Source organism: Malania oleifera, chromosome 4, assembly GCF_029873635.1.
Source record: "Malania oleifera isolate guangnan ecotype guangnan chromosome 4, ASM2987363v1, whole genome shotgun sequence".
NCBI lineage: Eukaryota > Viridiplantae > Streptophyta > Magnoliopsida > Santalales > Ximeniaceae > Malania > Malania oleifera.
In genome coordinates this window covers 65,098,680-65,116,841 of record NC_080420.1, presented here as the reverse complement: position 1 = coordinate 65,116,841, position 18,162 = coordinate 65,098,680, and the positions used below count along the sequence as shown (strand labels likewise).

Sequence of the window (18,162 nt, the reverse complement as noted above, 5' to 3'; positions counted from 1 at the left end):
TTATTTAAATTTAAATGAATTTGGACAAATTTTAATGTAATTTTATATTTTACTTTATCAAAATCCAATACAAATCCAAATCTAAGGTCATAGTATTTGATATAGTTAGAAAAATCAAATTCTTTCTCATTTAAAAAAAAAATAAATAAAATTATATATATACTGCTCCCCAGTTAGTATTTATTAAAAATGTTTCGTAAATAGTTTTGTTAAGTATATCAATCAACATATTTTATTATATTTTTATTTTTTTTGTCCGGGGCAGTCCTGCACATTCGAGCTTTCTTTAAGCCGCTCGGCAGGAACATCAAATTAGCAAACTGAGAAGAGAATTGACGAAAACAGAGAGGAAAACTGACGCAAAAAAAAGATGGGTGAAGGAGAAGGAGAAGAAGATAGGGCAATAGGATGTATTATGACTCCATGGGAGCAGCACTCAACTGTCATTAGCATCCCTCGCTTTGACTACAGCGCTCCTTCTTCTCTTCTCCACCACTCGCATTCTGGCTTTCTCATCACCTGCACTATCAGTGAGATTCCCCTTTCGTTCATTGTGCATTCAATTCGTCGCTGTTGTTGTTGCTATTGCTGTCTTTCCTACTTTTGTATCACATAACTTGATTCTAGATTTGATTGATAATCAGCGGCTGCTGAAAAAGAGTTGTAGCAATTTTATGGGTTCTTCTTCTGATGATCCGAAAGAAATTGATGAGGAACCTGTTAAGGGGTACCCTCCTCATCATCAATTGGGTACTAGTGGACTTTGTGAGTTTAGAGTTTTTGGATCAGTGAGGTTGAAACTGAGCTGTACAGCATCTTGTCCAGATGGCAGCGAAGTTGGATTGCTATCTGCTTTATAAAATTTTTGAATGCCGATAGTTGTTCTTAAGTTGGGCTATTTATATGAGTGCTGCAGTGGTTTGATATTAACATGGATCCTGTAAAAAATATTAACCCTTGTTATAAACTAGCTGCAAGTGGATTTTGCAAGCTTAGAGTTTTGGTTTGCTAAAATTGAAAGTTGAAGGTGCGCTTTTAAAGCATCTTATTGTGAGGCCAGTGGGAGGTTAGATTGCTACCAATCAAAAATTTTTTCCTATCAATTGCTTTACGTTAGTTGGTTGCATAGTTACTTATAGTTTGTCCACAATTAATAATAAAAAAAATGAAATAATCTTGCCTTGATTTGATGGATTGTTTCTTCTTGATAATTGAAGCTGTTCTACTTGAATAGTTTTAGGTGTTGTGTTCCTGGCAAGGTTTGGAAATCTTGCAATTTGGAATATTTATGGCTTTTATATGTTGTGGTTTATATGTTATATGCAGAAGGGTTAAATGTATAATCTTTGCTATAACAATGATGTGCAAGTTTATACTTAGGGATGTGATCTTAAGATTCTTAACTATATGAATATAGTCTGAGTTGAATAGCTAAAGTTGGTTTTACAAGCAACTTGTTTGCTGATTGGTGCATGGAAAGCATTGAAGAAGCATCATGTGTCTAGGGTCACCAAGGAGTCTAGAAATTCATCTTGATTGGAACTTGGAAGACTCATGATTTATTTCCATTGAAGGTTTAGGAAATTGTGCACTAACAACATGCAAAACATAAATGTAATTGTGAAGCTTTATTATGGAATAATTCACTTGAGGACCTGAAACAATGATGCATTCATCTTCAACAAATTAAGTCCTCTCCTAAACATTTTGGACAAGATCATGTCTACTTTAACTGCTTACAACTTGCTCTAGGTTGACGAAACTTGCCAAATTGTTCTTCTGATTGGAGAATTGGAGAAATCTTTTAGCTTCCAAAGCCATGTGATAAGACTAAGAAAAAGTAATAGGAACCTTTTGGTGATGCTTAGGAATTTGAGTTTGAATTTATTGCCTTAGCCCATTTTTGAACATGGTGACTGTTAGAGATTATTTATGTGTTTTAGTCTTACTATTATTAAGTGTGTTAGTATGTTGATTAGTGAGAGTTAGTAAGGGTATTATTGTTATTAGAATGTATTTAATTTGTAGTATTAGTAGAGGGAGAGACCTATCTTCCAATTAGATAATTCATTTTAATCAAAATCTTAACATGGTATTAGAGCGTGATCCAACCTAAACCCTATTATACTCAATCGTTGCCGGAAAACAGATTCCTGTTGTTGCCCTCGGTAGATCCACCTCCACTCTTCATTATTTCACAAAACCAACCATATACCCAAACACAGAAACCTTCGAAGCCTTACCCCACAAAACCCCATCGCTAGAAAAGGCCCAATGCGCTGGCTAACTGCTGGCAGTGCCAACCTTATATGTTGGTGCATGAGAGAGTTTCCACCCACCTCTTTTTTTTTTTCCCCCTCCTCTTCCACGTTCAGATTCCTTCTCTAGGCCATATTAGCAAGCCATTGGGCATGTTTTTGCCTGAAAAATCCAATCTTTTTTGACCATGCACTTGTGATAACCCATTAATTTTTGTTCAAAGTTTGTAAAGGCTTCTTTGCGAGTTTCTTGTAGTGGCAGTGTTTGTAAGTCAAGTTGTGAGGTTGTGGCATTGCTATATCAGTAGGCGAGTCGTTCGCCTCATCTGTCGTTGTGTTGGTGCTTCACATAGTTTGTGATTGTCCCGATTAGTTTTGATTGTTCTTCTTGTTTGAAATTGCTGTGGCTGCAAGTTTTTGTGTTGGGATGGAGTCTATGAATCCAAAAAATCTGTTTCCTACATCACTGCCACAGATAGCGACTCAAAAGTTGGATGGAAAGAATTATGTTCGAGGGTCTAAAGTTGTTCTAGTTTATTTAGTAGGATTAGAAAAATCTGACCACTTGCTCCAATATGATCCTTCTGTTGAGAAGAGAACAGAAGTGTGGATTCAAGAAGGTGCCTTGATTGTTTCCCTCTTATGGAATTTGATGGAACCATAGATTGCACAGATGTGTTTGCATCTATATACGTGCAAGGAGATTTGGGATTATGTCAAGCTTCTATACTCTAGTAACACTACACATATGTATGATTTATTGTAGGAGTACTTTCAGTCACAACAAGGAGATAGGAGCATTGCAGATTATTTTGGAGAGATGAAGCGTATTCGTGAGGAGCTTAACATTGTACAACCTATAATTGCTGACATTTGTGAGATGCAGAAGTAGAGGAAGCGGATGACAATCCTTCGGGTTCTAGCAGGCTTGAGACATGAGTTTGAGGTAGTCCGGTCCTAGATACTTAGTAGTGCCTAGTTGCCATCATTTGCCGATGTTTATTCTTGTGTCCATCGTGCTTCCTTTAGCACGCATTCTTTTGCTCTTGCATCTGGCTCTAAGAGGACAACCTTTGCTACATAGGGCGATTCTAGTTCTCCACCAGACAACGGAAAAAGTTATCGAGGTGGTTCGACTAGTTTTGGTGGTAGAGATGGCGAAGTAGAGGCATTCCTCGCAAGTGCATTTTGTGGACGGAGTAATTGTACTATTGAGTAGTGTTGGGATCTCCACAGTAGACATTCATGTGTTGCCCATGCAGCCACCACCAATTTCACACCTTTGGGGGCAGCCAATGCAACCACCACTAACTCCACACCTTCGGGATCAAGTGGGGGGGCAACGTACTATTTCCATGTCAAAGGAAGAGTATTCCAAGTTCCAACAGTATCAACTGTCACAACAAGCTTCTCTTCCCTTTGCATCTCTTGCCCAAACAGGTAATCCCATAGTATGCCCGTCATCTAGTACTTCTGGTCCTAGTCCTTGGGTCATAGACTCTTCTGCCACTGATCATATCACATGTATACCTAGCTTCTTTTCCACTCTTCAATATCCTGCAAATTTACCTTGTGTTACTCTTGTTGATGGATCCACCACTGCAATCAAGGGAATTGAGACTGTACATCCCGCTGCTTCTATTTCTCTTCCTTCGGTGTTATATTCCCAAATTTTCTTTCAATCTTATGTCCATTAGGAAGATTACTAAATCCATGAATTGTTCAATGACATTCTTCCATGATTCTGTCATTATTCAGGATTTGAAGACGAGGAAGATGATTGGCAGAGGACGTGAAGCTACTGGACTTTATCACTTTGAGTTGCAATCTCCTTCTACCGCCTGCACTGCTGCTGCCATACCTCTCCAAATTCATTTTTGTCTTCATCCTTCATTGAAAAAGTTAAAACATCTTGTTCCTGATTTGAGTTCTATGTCTAGTCTTGATTGTGAGTCTTGTCATTTAGGAAAGCACAATCATGTCCCTTAAACTTCCCAAGTCAATAAAAGGGCTGCAAGGCTTTTATGTTAGTTCATTATGATGTTTGGGGTCCTAGTAGGGTTGTGTCCAAGTTGGGTTTTTAGTAGTTTATAATCTTTGTGGATGATTATTCAAGAATGAGTTGGTTATATTTAACAAAAGATCGTTCTGAGTTATTTCATGTATTTTGTGCCTTTTTTTCTGAAGTAAAGACTCAATTTGGTTTGCCAGTTCGATACTTCGAAGTGATAATGCTAAAGAGCATCTCAGTGCACAATTCACTACTTATATGACTTAGTTTGGTATTGTCCATCAATCATTCTATGCCTACACTCCTCAACAAAATGGGGTCACAAAGAGGGATAATAAACACATCCTTGAAATCATTGCACCTTATTTTATCAAATGCATGTACCTAAAGTGTTTTGGAGTGATTTTGTACTTACTGTTTGCTATTGATCATAGGATGCCATCCTCTGTTCTTAGTGGTAAAATTCCCTACTCCATTCTCTTTCTTAATTCACCTTTATTCTCTCTCCTTCCTTGTATATTTGGGTGTGTGTCCTTTGTTCATCAAGACATCAACTAACTCCTATGGTGGATAATATGGATCCTTGTGCTATAAAATGTGTCTTTATAGTCTACTCATATACTCAAAAGGGATATCGTTGTTATAGTCCAATGTTGCATCGCTTCTTTGTTTCTATCAATGTTTTAAAAGGCGTTCGTAAGTCGTGCCTTGAGGTTTTGAGCTTAAAACACCCTAAGGTGTGATTGGAAAGGCGTAAAGCCTAAAATGCATATGCCTCAGGGGAGAAGGCGTATGCCTTAAGGAAAAAAACTTGCATTTTACGCCTCAAATTGGAAGGCGTACGCATTTCTGGATGGTCTGATTTAAAACATAAATAAAAAAAAAAGGAACCAACGCAGAACCTATCGTCTAAACTCCCTCGATGAAGCTTCTTCCTCCCCATCTTGACAAAGCTTCCGTAGACGATTCCTCTAGCTCCTTCTCCCTCTCCGACGACTTGACGAAGCTTTCATAGTTCCGATGATTCCTTTAGCTCCTCCCTCTCCGACGACTTGACGACTGCTTTCGAAGATTCCTCCAAGCTTCTTGTCTCTCTCCGACGAGTCAAGGATCCCTTCCAAGCTTTGATTTGCCTTCGACTGTCAATTTTGGTCTGAATGAATCAATTGTATATTCAATTGTGTATTCTTTACATACTCGGGTGCCTATTTAACATGTACATAGCTAATAAAAGATGGAAAAACAGAAGAGGACACAACTTGCAGTTGAGATGTGTAGTTTAGCTTTGGTGGGGGGTCTCAATTTATAGGTTCTGGCTTGTGGCAAGATCTCATTGTTGGTGGCCGTCATTCACCAACTGTGGCCGTCGTTCACACTGTAGGGATTTCTACAAAGCTATTTACATCCTAAATTATCTCCGTTAACATCCCCCTCAAATTGATGCTGGTAGATCAAGAAGCATCAATTTGTCAACCAAGAACTGATGCCGGTGCCAAGATAAAGCTTTAGTGAATATGTTTGCAGTTTGATATTCGGTGGAAATGTGAGGAAAAGTAATCACTCGTTTGTCAAAGGATTCACGTATGGAGTGGTAATGGACTTCGATATGTTTCGTATGCTCAAGGAAAATAAGATTAGCAGCTATCTGAATAGCACTGGTATTATCAGCATGAAAAGGAGTGGGATGAAGTTGAGAAAACCCAAGCTCACCCAATAACGCACGAAGCCATGTGATCATAGAGCATGCGGAAGACATAGCACAATACTCTGACTCTGTGGAGGACTTGGAAGCTCTGTATTGCTTCTTATTCTTCCAGGAAATGAGTGCATGGCCTAAGAACATGCACTAGCCAGTAACAGAGCGACGAGTATCCACGCATTTGGCCCAATCAACATCACTATACCCCACCAACTGTAAGGAAGATTCCTTAGGAAATAACAACCCGCGTGTAGAGGAGCCCTTCAGATATCAGATAATGCGGCGGACAACGGCTAAATGAAGATGTTGGGGAGCTTGCATAAATTGACTGACTTGCTGGACGAAAAAAGAAATATCAGGATGAGTAATGGTTAAGTAGTTCAAACTCCAACAAGCTGCCAATACAAGGATGGATCTGATAGAAGCTCGCCTACCTTTTGACGAAGCTTAAGATTTACCTCCAAGGGAGTAAGAACAGAGTTACCTAATTGGAGACCAGCCAATGAAATCACTTCCTGCGTGTATTTGTGTTGGTGTAACAACATACCACTCGGAGTAAGCTGCACATCAAGGCCAAGAAAGTATTGCAGGGGACCAAGATCTTTCATGTGAAAAGAGGATTAACGCAATATTAGAGCCAATAATTACAATGTCATCAACATATATCAGAAGCAATTCAATTCCTCCAGAAGTCTTGCGAAGAAAAAGGGAGGACTATATCCTAAGACCGGAAGAAAAATTGATTTTCGAAGAATCACATTTCGGGAGATCCGAAATTTATTTGCATGAGCATCATAACAAACAAATCCTTTCTGAGTAAGACTATATCACACGTGATAGATTGGGCAGCAAGCTTGTGACGCTCCATAGGTGGAAGATGAACAAAACAAACACACCCAAAAGTATGAAGTGTTTGATAGTCCGGAGATATGCCAAATAATCGAAAATAGGGAGAATCATAATTTAGAGTGATAGTAGGCAAATGATCGATCAAATAGACAGCAGTAGATAAAGCTTCTACCCAGAACTTAGGAGGTACAGAAGAATCAATCAACAATGTACGAACAACATCTAAAAGGTGACGATTCTTATTCTCTGCAACGCCATTCTATTGAGGGGTGGAAGGACACGAATGCTGAGAGAGAATACCCTTATATTGGAGAAAAGATCGAAATGGATGAGACATGTATTCGCTCCTAGAATCTGAGCGTAAGATCTTAATGCAGGTAGAAAATTGGGTTTCTACATAGTCAACAAAAGTTTGGAAGGTTGAGAACACATCAACTTTAGAACGAAGAAAATAGATCCATGTGAAACGACTGTAATCATCAATAAATGTCACAAAATATCTATATTGAGCATGAGAAATAACAATAATCATACCCCAAACATCAGAATGCACAATCTCAAAACAATTAGAAGCACAACTACCATGTTTAGGGAAGGGTAAAGTTTTACTTTTACCAAGATGACAAGTAGCACAGTCAAAAGATGCAAGAGAAGAAGAAAAGGAATCTTTGTTGCCCAAGAAACCATATTTCATAAGATGAGCCAAGACAACATAATTAGGGTGACCCAATTTCTTATGCCAAACTTCATTATTATTGGTAGTAGCTGTACAAGCAAGAGAAACAACATTAGGAACAGAAAATTGTAAAGGAAATAAACGTCCCACTTTAGGCCCCTTCGCAAGCACCGTCCCCGACACCTGATCCTGCACAAGATAGCCATCACGAGAAAAATGAACATCATAGTCATTATCTATCATTTGACCAACAAAAAGCAAATTGGTAGACAATCCAAGTGAGACAAAAACATCGCGAAATGAAGAGCCCAAATTACCAATAGCAGTAATTGGAAGAGTACTGCCATAAGCAATTTGAATATTTTGCGTGCCCTAATACTTACGAACATCATGAAGACCCGTCATATGATTAGAAGCGTTCGAATCAACAATCCAAGAAGTTGACTTAGTAGCTGTACCATGTAGGCCTAAGGCCGTAAAAGTAGAAACAATCATCTGTTGCACCATTGCTGGTGTGAGAACAAACAAATTAGAGCTTACAGTGGGTGGCGCAAAAGAAGAAGAAGAGGATCGAACAGCAGCTTGAAAAGCTTGGGATTGGCGATGTTGAGGCTGCACTCGATAGTCTTTGATGAAATGGCCTACTTTCTTGTAGTAGTTACAAACTTTCTTTGGACAATTTCGAGCAATATGACCAAACTCCTTGCAATTGTAACACTGCAACTTGTTCCTCTCTCTCCCTTGTGTTGCATATGCTACATTCACAGCCTCAGAAAACACCTTCTTAGAAGTCATACCCATATGAGTGGATAACCGCTGCTCTTCACGCAGAAAATCTCCCAAACAAAATCCAAAGAAGGAATCGGATTACAGTTCAATAAATTGGAGCGAACGGGCTCAAATTCAGGTTGAAGTTTCATAAAAAACTGATTGCGTTGACCCTCAGCATGAACCACTTGAAGAGCAACAAGTGCCGCAGGGGGAACCTTAGCATGGACAATAGCAGAATATTCGCTCCAAAGATTAATAAAACCAGAATAAAATTGTTCAATAGGTAAATCACCTTGACTGTAATTATTAATTTCCAACTCCAATTGGAACTTCCGAGCACTGTGATCTTGTTGATAAATACGGTGGAGATAATCCCACATAGCCCGAGCCGTAGTAAAATAGTGAAGATTGGTCACTAGATGAGACTCAATTGTCCCCAATAGCCAAGAGATTACTTTTGCATCCTTGACCTCCCATTGTGCAAATTCCTTTTCATCAATGAGAACTTGAGCAGAACTATCAATATGATTTGATAATTCGTTCGCTTTCAAGAACATTTTAAATTGGAATTTCCATGTAGGGAAATTCTTTCCATTAAATCTAACAATAGTATTTTCAATAGACATGATGAAAGGCATAAAGAAAAAATAAGCCCAAGCAGTCAACCAAATAAACAAGAAGCCTGCCCTGTGTATGAAAAATGACATAGCAGAGGAAGAAACACAGCACTTTCGTTGATTACGCCAAGAGGAGTCGAAGCTACTGACCACCACAAAAATTGTTGAAAAAGTGAGAAAGTGAGAAGAAAAAGTAAAAAATAAAATAATTTTTTGGTGTAACAGTCTTGTAGCGGTTACGTAACGGCCGTAGCGGCCTTTATGTAACGGTTGCGGTCCGTAACTGCTGCTACGACCGTGATTTTCCTTCCCACCGATTTTGCGGTGTGTAACAGTATCGGTAACCCAAAAAACTGTTACGTAACGGTCGCGACCTTTATTTAAAACCATGTTGAGAACAACAAACTCAGAAGAGGGGCTCTGCTACCATGTCAATTTTGGTCTGAATGAATCAATTGTATATTCAATTGTGTATTCTTTACATACTCGAATCCGTATTTAACATGTACACAGAGAATAAAATATGGAAAAACAAAAGAGGACACAACTTACAGTTAAGATGTGTAGTTTAGCTTCGGTGGGGGGTCTCAATTTATAGCTTTTGGCTTGTGGCAAGATCTCATAGTAGGTGTTGGTGGCTCACCCACCATGGTAGGTGCTGGTGGCTCACACACCATGGTAGGTGGCGGTCATTCACCAACCGTGGCCGTCGTTCGCACTGTAGGGATTTCTACAAAGCTTTTTACATCCTAAATTATCTCTGTTAACACCGACGACTCCTTCGAACCTCTCGTCTCTCTGCAGCGACCCTGTACAACCTCTTTGCTTTGAGATTTCATCTCAGTATGAGGCTTTGTTTCAAATTTCATATTTCAAATTTCAATTTTAAGTTCTTGTTGCAGCTTGGATTCAGTTTTAATTGAGGTCTTTAGTTTCAAATTTAGATTCTTAGAAATTAGAATCTTGGATGATGAGACGTTGTGATGCTTTAATTTGGATTTTTCTCTTCTTTTTGTAAAGTTATGGCTCATGCTTATTTTTAACATGCATTGTTTGAGTTTGTTAGCTAAAATTGGCCTATATGATACTTAAGAATTATGTTTTTATTTTTTTCTCAATTATTCTAAAATTTTTCTCATTTTTATACTATATATAAATTTATTTTATTTATTAATTATTTTAAAAAATTCAGTCCCAAAATGCTCACGCCTCAACGCCTTGCCTCCTGAAGGGTAAAACGCCTCGCCTTACGCCTTTGCCATTTAAAACATTAGTTTCTATTGATGTTACCTTTTTTGAGTCTACACCTTACTACACTCAGTCCCTGATTGCTTCTAATAGACTTGGCAAAGCGGATTGGGTCCAATAATCTGTGGTGGATTAGGCGGATTATCGGGTGAGGATATTACAATCCATATTCGACTCATTTAAGTTGCGGATTTATGGCGGTTCAGATCAAATAATCTATGACGGATGGCGGATAATCTATCATTCTCATCCCTAATATAATTTTTTTTTATCATCCAATAAACAATTTATTCTGTAACGCAATAACTGAAGTTATTTTTTAAATTATAATTTGGTAATATATTAAACATTTAATAACTAATCACAAAATTATAATTTTTTATTTTTATTTTTCAAAGCATGAATTTAGAGACTTTTGTTTTGATCACAAGAAAACTAAGTATTTGGGCTTGAGTTTGAATGTGTAGACCTAGAGACGCATACAGTAGTGCAAGAGTTAAAGAGTGTGGGACTAGGTCTTGGCTAATAGAGCTTATGCTAATTGATTTGATGCCTATTAAGCATGAGCATATGAGATTATCAATGAATTTAAACATTAGTTGTTAGCGGATAGACGGATATCCATCGGATAAAATCCTAAATCCACCAACCGACTCATTTAGAGGTGGATAAAAAAAGTTCAAACCATATTCAACTCATTTGATGTGTGGATCAATTATAGGTCAATTTAAGTGGGTCAGATTCAGTTATGATTAACAAATTTTTATCCATTTTTTCAGGTTTAGCTTATGAGCTAAATGAGTCTCTTCCTCTGCCTAATCTTCTAGATTCTACTTATGCTATCCTTGCCCAACCAACCATCTGAGTCTTGATCATATTTCCCATCATAGTAGTCAAAGGCACAAGGCGCAAAGGGTACTTGGAGCCAAAGTGCAAGGTGCAAGGTGCGAGGGGAAGGCGTGCGCCTCACGAAGGTGAGTCACACAATTATTAAAGTTGTGTACAATGCCTATTTGATGGATAATTGATATCAATAGTAAGATTTAAGCCCTATTATCCTAAATGCAAAAACAATGTATAGTTTGTATACTGTATTTCCAAACAAAACAGCAGCAAAATTTGATAAAAAAATGTTATATATTAATTATGAACTTGCATTCAACTAAAAAAGAAAAGGGTGTCCCCGGGACATAAGGCTTTCACTTTGCAAGTGTATGGGGAGGGTCAGGTAGCAGTAACAGCAAAATACTGAGCCCTAAAGAAGAAGAAAACAACTTACTTATTTGAAGCAGATCCTAGTCTACGATCATTACATTCATGAAAATCATTCCATACGAAGACTGGCGACGATGACTCACTGGCTTGAAGCCTCTCACTTGTTCGAAGGTTCTGGAGAAGGCTCTCTTGTTGGTGACTCATGAAGATTGGCAATGATGACCTCATTGGCTCGAAGCCTCTCACTTGTTTGAAGGCTTTGGAGAAGGCTCTCTTGTTGGCAGAAGGCTCGAAGACTCGAAGACGAAGGTTGTGCTGGTTTGAAGGCTCAAACTTCAAAGATAAAGGGCTCTTGTGAAGGCTCTCTTGCTGGCGAGGGCTCAAAGACTAAAAGACTTGAAGATGAAGGTGTTTCGTGCTGGTTCGAAGGCTTGAAGATGAAGGTTGTGATGATTCAAAGGCTCGAACCTCGAAGATGAAGGGCTCTTGCTAAGACTCTCTTGCTGGCGAAGGCTCCAAGACTTCAAGACATGAAAACAAACGTGTTTCGTGCTGGTTCGAAGGCTCGAAGATGAAGCTTGAACCTACTAGTTCGAGTCAAAGCCTCTGGCTAGGGCTAGGGCTGGTTCAAAGGCTCTAGCTTTGGCTATGCTTGTTGAAGCCTTGCGTTTTCTTTCGTAAAAGGTTAAAAAAAATAAAATAAAGTTAAAAGCTTAAATATCTTAAGGCGTGATTCAGTGCGCCATGAGCCTTAGGCGCTTCACTGCGCCTTGTGTGCCTCTTGAAGGTCGCCTCGCCTCAACAGTGGTGAGGCGTTAGCCTCGTCGCCCCTCTGCGCCTCGCACCTTAGGGGTGCTTTTGACTACTATGTTTCCCATGATGTTGATCCTCCCATTGCTGTTCAAAAAGGCAAATGCACTCAACATCCCATTTCCAACTATGTTTGTTATGACTTCCTATAACCCTCCTATTATTGTTTTGTTTATTGCTCTATCATCTACTATCCTTCCTAAATTTGTTTCGGAAGCCTTAGACCACTTTGGGTGAAGGAATGCTATGGTTGAAAAGATGAATGCTTTACATGAAAATGCCACTTGGGACTTAGTATCTCTTTCTCCTGACAAGTCTGTGGTTGGTTGTCATTGGGTTTATACTTTGAATGCCAACCTTGATGGTTTTGTGGCTTGTCTAAAGGCCCTTCTTGTTGCTAAGGAGTATACTCAAGTGTATGGTCTGAATTATTCTGACACTTTTTCTCCGTTTGCCAAACTTACATCAGTATGTTTGTTCATCTCCTTGGCTACTACTTGTCATTGACCTCCGCATCAGTTAGATGTGAAGAATGTCTTCTTGCATGGTGACCTTGAGGAGGAGATCTATATGGAGCAGCCACCTGGGTTTGTTGCTCATGGGGAGTCAGGCATAGTGTGTTGGCTCAAGAAGGAACTATATGGTTTAAAATAGTCTCCCAGAGCATGGTTTGGTCATTTGAGTGTTGTAGTGCTTGAGTTTGGTCTTTGACGGTGTGCAGTGGATCATTCTTTGTTTTATTGTCATACTTCATCGGGTAGTTTATGTGGATGATATTGTTATTACAGGTGATGCTAATAAATGTATTCAGAGTCTCAAACATTTTCTACAGACTAAGTTTCAAACCAAAGATTTGAGACCGTTGAAATTCTTGTCACAGAGGAAGTATGTTCTTGATCTATTGGATGAAACTGGATTGTTGGGATCGAAACCGGTTGACACACCTACAGCAAGTTAGTGATCACCGGATTTGGGTGATTTGCTGCCTAATCTTGGACAATACCAGAGACTTGTTGGAAAGTTGAATTATCTCACAGTCACTCGGATGGATATATATTTTGCAACAAGTTTTGTGAGTCAATTTCTAGATTCTTTGAGGACAAGTCATTGGGACGTGGTAATTTTGCATCTTGAGATATCTCAAAGGTGCACCTTGGAGAGGTCTTTTATATCATGATCAGGGTCACACTTATATCCATGGATATATAGATGCAGATTAGGCTGGGTCGCCTTCTGACTGGAGATCCACAACCGGGTAGTGTATCTTTATTGATGGTAATTTGGTTTCTTGGAAGAGTAAGAAACAAACTGCAGTGGCCCGGTCAAGTGCTGAATCAGAATATGGAGCTGTGGCTCACTTTACTTGTGAACTAGTCTAGTTGAAGAACATGTTGGAAGAATTGGGTTTTTCACATTCTCAGCCTATGAAGTTGATGTGTGATGATCAAGCTGGCTCTTCATATTGCTTCCAACCCGGTCTTTGATGAGCGGACGAAGCATATTGAAGTTGATTGCCACTTTGTTTGGGAGAAACTTGTGTAGAAGCTCATTACTACCACTTATGTGAAGTCTGATATGCAGCTTTCTGATTTGTTTACCAAAGCTTTGGGGGGTGCTCTTGTTAAATTTATTTGCAACAAGCTAGGATCATATGACATTTATGCTCCAGCTTGAGGGGGAGTGTTAGAGGTTATTTATGTATTTTATTATTACTATTACTAAGTGTGTTAGTATGTTAATTAGTGATAGTTAGTAAGGGTATTATTGTCATTAGAATGTATTTAATTTGTATTATAAATGGAGGGAGAGACCTATCTTCAAGTTAGGTCATTCATTTTAATCAAAATATCAACAGTGACAATCTTTATGATTTCATCCATGTCAAACCTAAACATAAGATCATTAAATTTGGCTAAATATTCAAACACAGTAGAAGTCAATTGTTTAAGGTTGTGCAATTGAGGGCTGTTCACTCTCATGATGGTCTCTTGCTCTCACTCACTTTCTCTCCTGCGAAAGCCTTCCTTTATCCATGTATCTGATTGAAGGAAGGTATGGAGAAGAATCTCCTCAAGTTGGTGAAGATCGAAAGCACGTTTGGAAAAGATTGAGAGGAAGGGGTTTTGTCATTTGGAGGAGAGATCCTGAGTCAGGAATCGGTGGATCAGGATCATCCTCTCAGTGTATCCTTTATAGTGATGTCTGTGTATTCAAAAATTGAATTGATATTATGCTGCAATTTATTTTGTATTTGATAAACTATCATTGTATTTGACTGTTGATTCAATTTTCATTTCTATCTCTGTTTATTCTGGAGTTTCATTATGTTACTGATGATTTGGATTTTGTAGGCTCAGTATTTTACTCCTGATTTGGATTTCAATTCATCATAATTCTTATGCTCTCAAAATTTTTTTAATGCACACATTTAGTTGTTAACATGGGAAAATAAGTTTGAGATATTAAAATTTATTTTCTTGTCAGAGAGGGAGAAAAGTGCCACGAAAGAAGCCATGTCCATCCTTGAAAAGGTTTTACATATGAACCATCCCTTGTATCATGCTATTTTACGTCTGTTAGGTTTACACTGTTTTGTTCATTTGCTATGTATTTCTGGATGAGTGTTATATTTGGAACAAAGAAAGAAAATATTGACCCATTAGGGGCTGTTTGATATTGTTTCCAGTTTCTGTTTTCTGTTTTTGTTAGAAATAAGTGATGACAGTTTGTTTGTCTATGTCTGGGAGGGGCTAGTTTTATGTTTTTGTTGTTGGTTCTCAGTTGTAATGGCAAAAACTGAAAATCAGATTTTATATATTAAATTGTTCTATACATAATTTCAATTTAAAAATTAAAAATTAAAATAAAATGACTTTTGAATTCAATGTAATTAAATAAAAATATCCATAAAATTTTAAAAATTTGGAAAAAGAATAAAATTCATTCAAATTTTTTTTTATTTTTAAATATTTTTCAACTGTCATACACAATAGAATTGTTCTTTTATCTCTTAAACGTGTTATTAGAAGTATAATAATCAAGTAAAATAATTATAATTAATATATATTATTATTTGAATATTTTATAATTTATATTCTTTTGAATTTTCACTATTTTAATCATATTTTTTTATTTTTATTTTTTTGATGCAAGGACAAAAATGAAGATTCTTTTAATTAGGTTTTTAATTTGTTTTAGTTTCAAAAATATTAAATAAACAAGTTGTTAGTTTTAGTTTTGATAACTTTTTGACGATGATACCACCCCTATAATTTAAAAAAAATATTTTTGATGCTTTGGAGTAAAGGTCTTGCTCATTGATTGCAGATAATGGACTAACATGGAAGTAGCCCAAGTCAGAGTGGAATTTGTAATTCTAGTATTGAAGTATTTATTTGTGGTCATGATTAGTGAGTCACTTTAAATGAGGACTTGATTCTTTTGAAGAGGCTCTGCATGTAAGCAATAGGAACTGAAATTCAAATCTGTTTTCTTCTCATTTATGACTTTGTTCATGTCTATCTTCCATCTTGGTGGCAACCTTAGAATGAGGATTATCCTTAGCTTCCATGGCAGTTTGCTTCACATTATGATACACTCAAACACACAGGTGACAGCTAGTTTGTTGATACTTTTAGCTGACACCTTTCTTGTCGGGTTCCATATGTTGGCATCTCTTGAATGAAATCTCTTACATTTTCTGTTGGGATTTAGGAATGAACAAAATAGAGTGAAATTTGTGAATCACTCTTCTTGGAGATCCAAAGGATTTAACTAGGCTGCTTGCTCCTTTTCTCTATTTCTTCTATAATCCTGTTACATTTTTTCCCATTTTTCTAACCTTTTTTCCTTTACTTGCTGAGTCATTTCATTTCCTTCCCTTGTGGAGGGGCCAGTTGCATTTTTTAATGAAAATATTAATTTTTTTTTTTTTGTTGGAAAAAAATATCAATACTAATATTAATATTAATTATTTTTATGTATACCATATCCTTCACATTCCTTAATTAAGTAACTAAATGACAATTTCTATAAGAAGAAAGGTCGTCTTTCTATCAAAAGACATTCTTTTATACTTATTGCATTAGAAAATTTCTATCAGAAGAAATATCAACTTTGTTACACATGCTTTATCTAGATTCAAAATAGAAAATTCAGTGTTTGGGTTTGTAGAAGGTTTGTATTAGTTTAGTTGCCTTCTTGATTATTGACAGCATCCTCTTGTTTGTACAAGTTGTATATGAGATTTATACTTTGGATCTGGAAAATATGCTAATACAGCAATGCTAGTTGCATCTGAGATGTAGCTGACCCTATCTAGTGGGACTTAAGGCTTGTTGTTGTACACACACATGTGCATATATACATATGTATAGGTATATCAATTGATGTTGGTGGGAATACTCATGGTTGTTTGGAGTTTCTTGCAGTACGTTGGGTCTTTTTATACTGGTAGCTCCGAAAATTTTGGATGCTCTGATGCAAATGAAGCACCTAAGAGAAGGAAAATATGTACGGTGAAAACAGATGGGGAATACACCAACTGTGTGCAAAGCAAGACTGTTACTGATGATTTTGGGAATACTGGTAGTAATTTTGTTATAATAGTCTTTTTATTATGTCTGACATTCAATTGGATCTATGGTAAGGATATGAAATCTATATTTTCCATCTATAACTAACTTAGCTCCATTTGGGAGCACTTAAAAAAAATGCGTATAGCACTTATCACTTTAAATAAGTACTTTTTTTACAAAAAAAAGTGGCATTTGGGTTGTACTAAAACAAATACTTATTGCAACAAGTGCTTTTCCAGAACCACTTCTTTGAGAACAAATTAAGTGAATTTTGAGAAATAGTCTAAGCCCCCTTTTGGGAGCACTTAAAAAAAAAATTCTTATGACACTTATCACTTAAATTAAGCATTTTTATAAAGAAAAAGTGGCGCTTGACTTGTACTACAACAGACACTTTTAGTAAAAGTGCTGTTCCAAAATCACTTTTTTGAGAACATTTTAAGTGAATTTTGAGAAGCAATCTAAGATAACTTTTTGGCCACTTATAAGTGACACTATTCATAGGCGGGGTCAATTTTGTAAATATAAGAAAATTTAGTGGTTATTTTTTGATTTTAAAAATACATTAGAAGATAATCATATGCAATTTAATTATGTATTATAATATATTAATTATTAATGAAACATAATTCAATTATGGAATGATGAAGAAAAACCATTTATTAATTTGAAATAATATTAAAAATTTAAAATGCTAATTTAATTAATAATATTATTTTAATATAAATATTAATATGATAATCATATATTATAAATATAAATTATGAAAAAGATTATTGTTAATTAAAAATAATATTGTATTATTTTTACTTAATAAAAATATTTAAATATTAATTAAAAATAATAGTTAACATAATTATTAATTAAAAATTAACCATATATGATTATACTATACATTATAGCCTATTAATTATTAATAAAATATAATTAAATTCTGGAATGAATAAAAAGAGCCATCTATAAATTTAAATTAACATTAAATAAATTAAAATTTTATTTTGGTTATTAATACTGCTTTTAGCATAATTTAATGTGATAATCATATGTTATAAATATACATTAATAATAAAATTATTGTTAATTTGTAAATAGTAATATTCTATTATTTTAATTAATAGAAAATATTCAAATTTTTAATTGAAAATTAATGTTATTATCATATAAATTTATTTAAAAAAATATTATTATTTTTATTTAAAATATATTTAAAAATAATTATATTAGTTATTATAATTCAATTCTGGATTAAACAAGAAGTATTTATTAATTTAAATTGACATTAAATAAATTAAAAAATTTGAATTTAATTAACAATATTATTTTTATCATAATTTAGTATGATAGTAATACGTTATAAATAAACATTAATAACAATATTTGTTAATTAAAAATAATAATATTATATTATTTTTTAATAGAAAATATTTAAAT

The 18,162-nt window shown here is 35.9% G+C and overlaps 1 protein-coding gene across 2 annotated transcripts in view; it reads left to right on the top strand.

Annotated features, from left to right (window-relative positions):
• Window positions 1-210: 210 nt before the first annotated feature.
• LOC131153511 (uncharacterized) overlaps window positions 211-18,162 on the top strand; it is a 32,120-nt gene continuing 14,168 nt past the window's right edge. For both annotated transcript variants that reach the window (XM_058105855.1, XM_058105854.1), the window contains exons 1-3: window positions 211-530; window positions 14,639-14,685; window positions 16,585-16,741. In XM_058105855.1, the coding sequence (XP_057961838.1) occupies window positions 371-530; window positions 14,639-14,685; window positions 16,585-16,741 (364 nt within the window). In that variant the 5' untranslated portion in view covers window positions 211-370. The remainder of the gene's footprint in view (window positions 531-14,638; window positions 14,686-16,584; window positions 16,742-18,162) is intronic.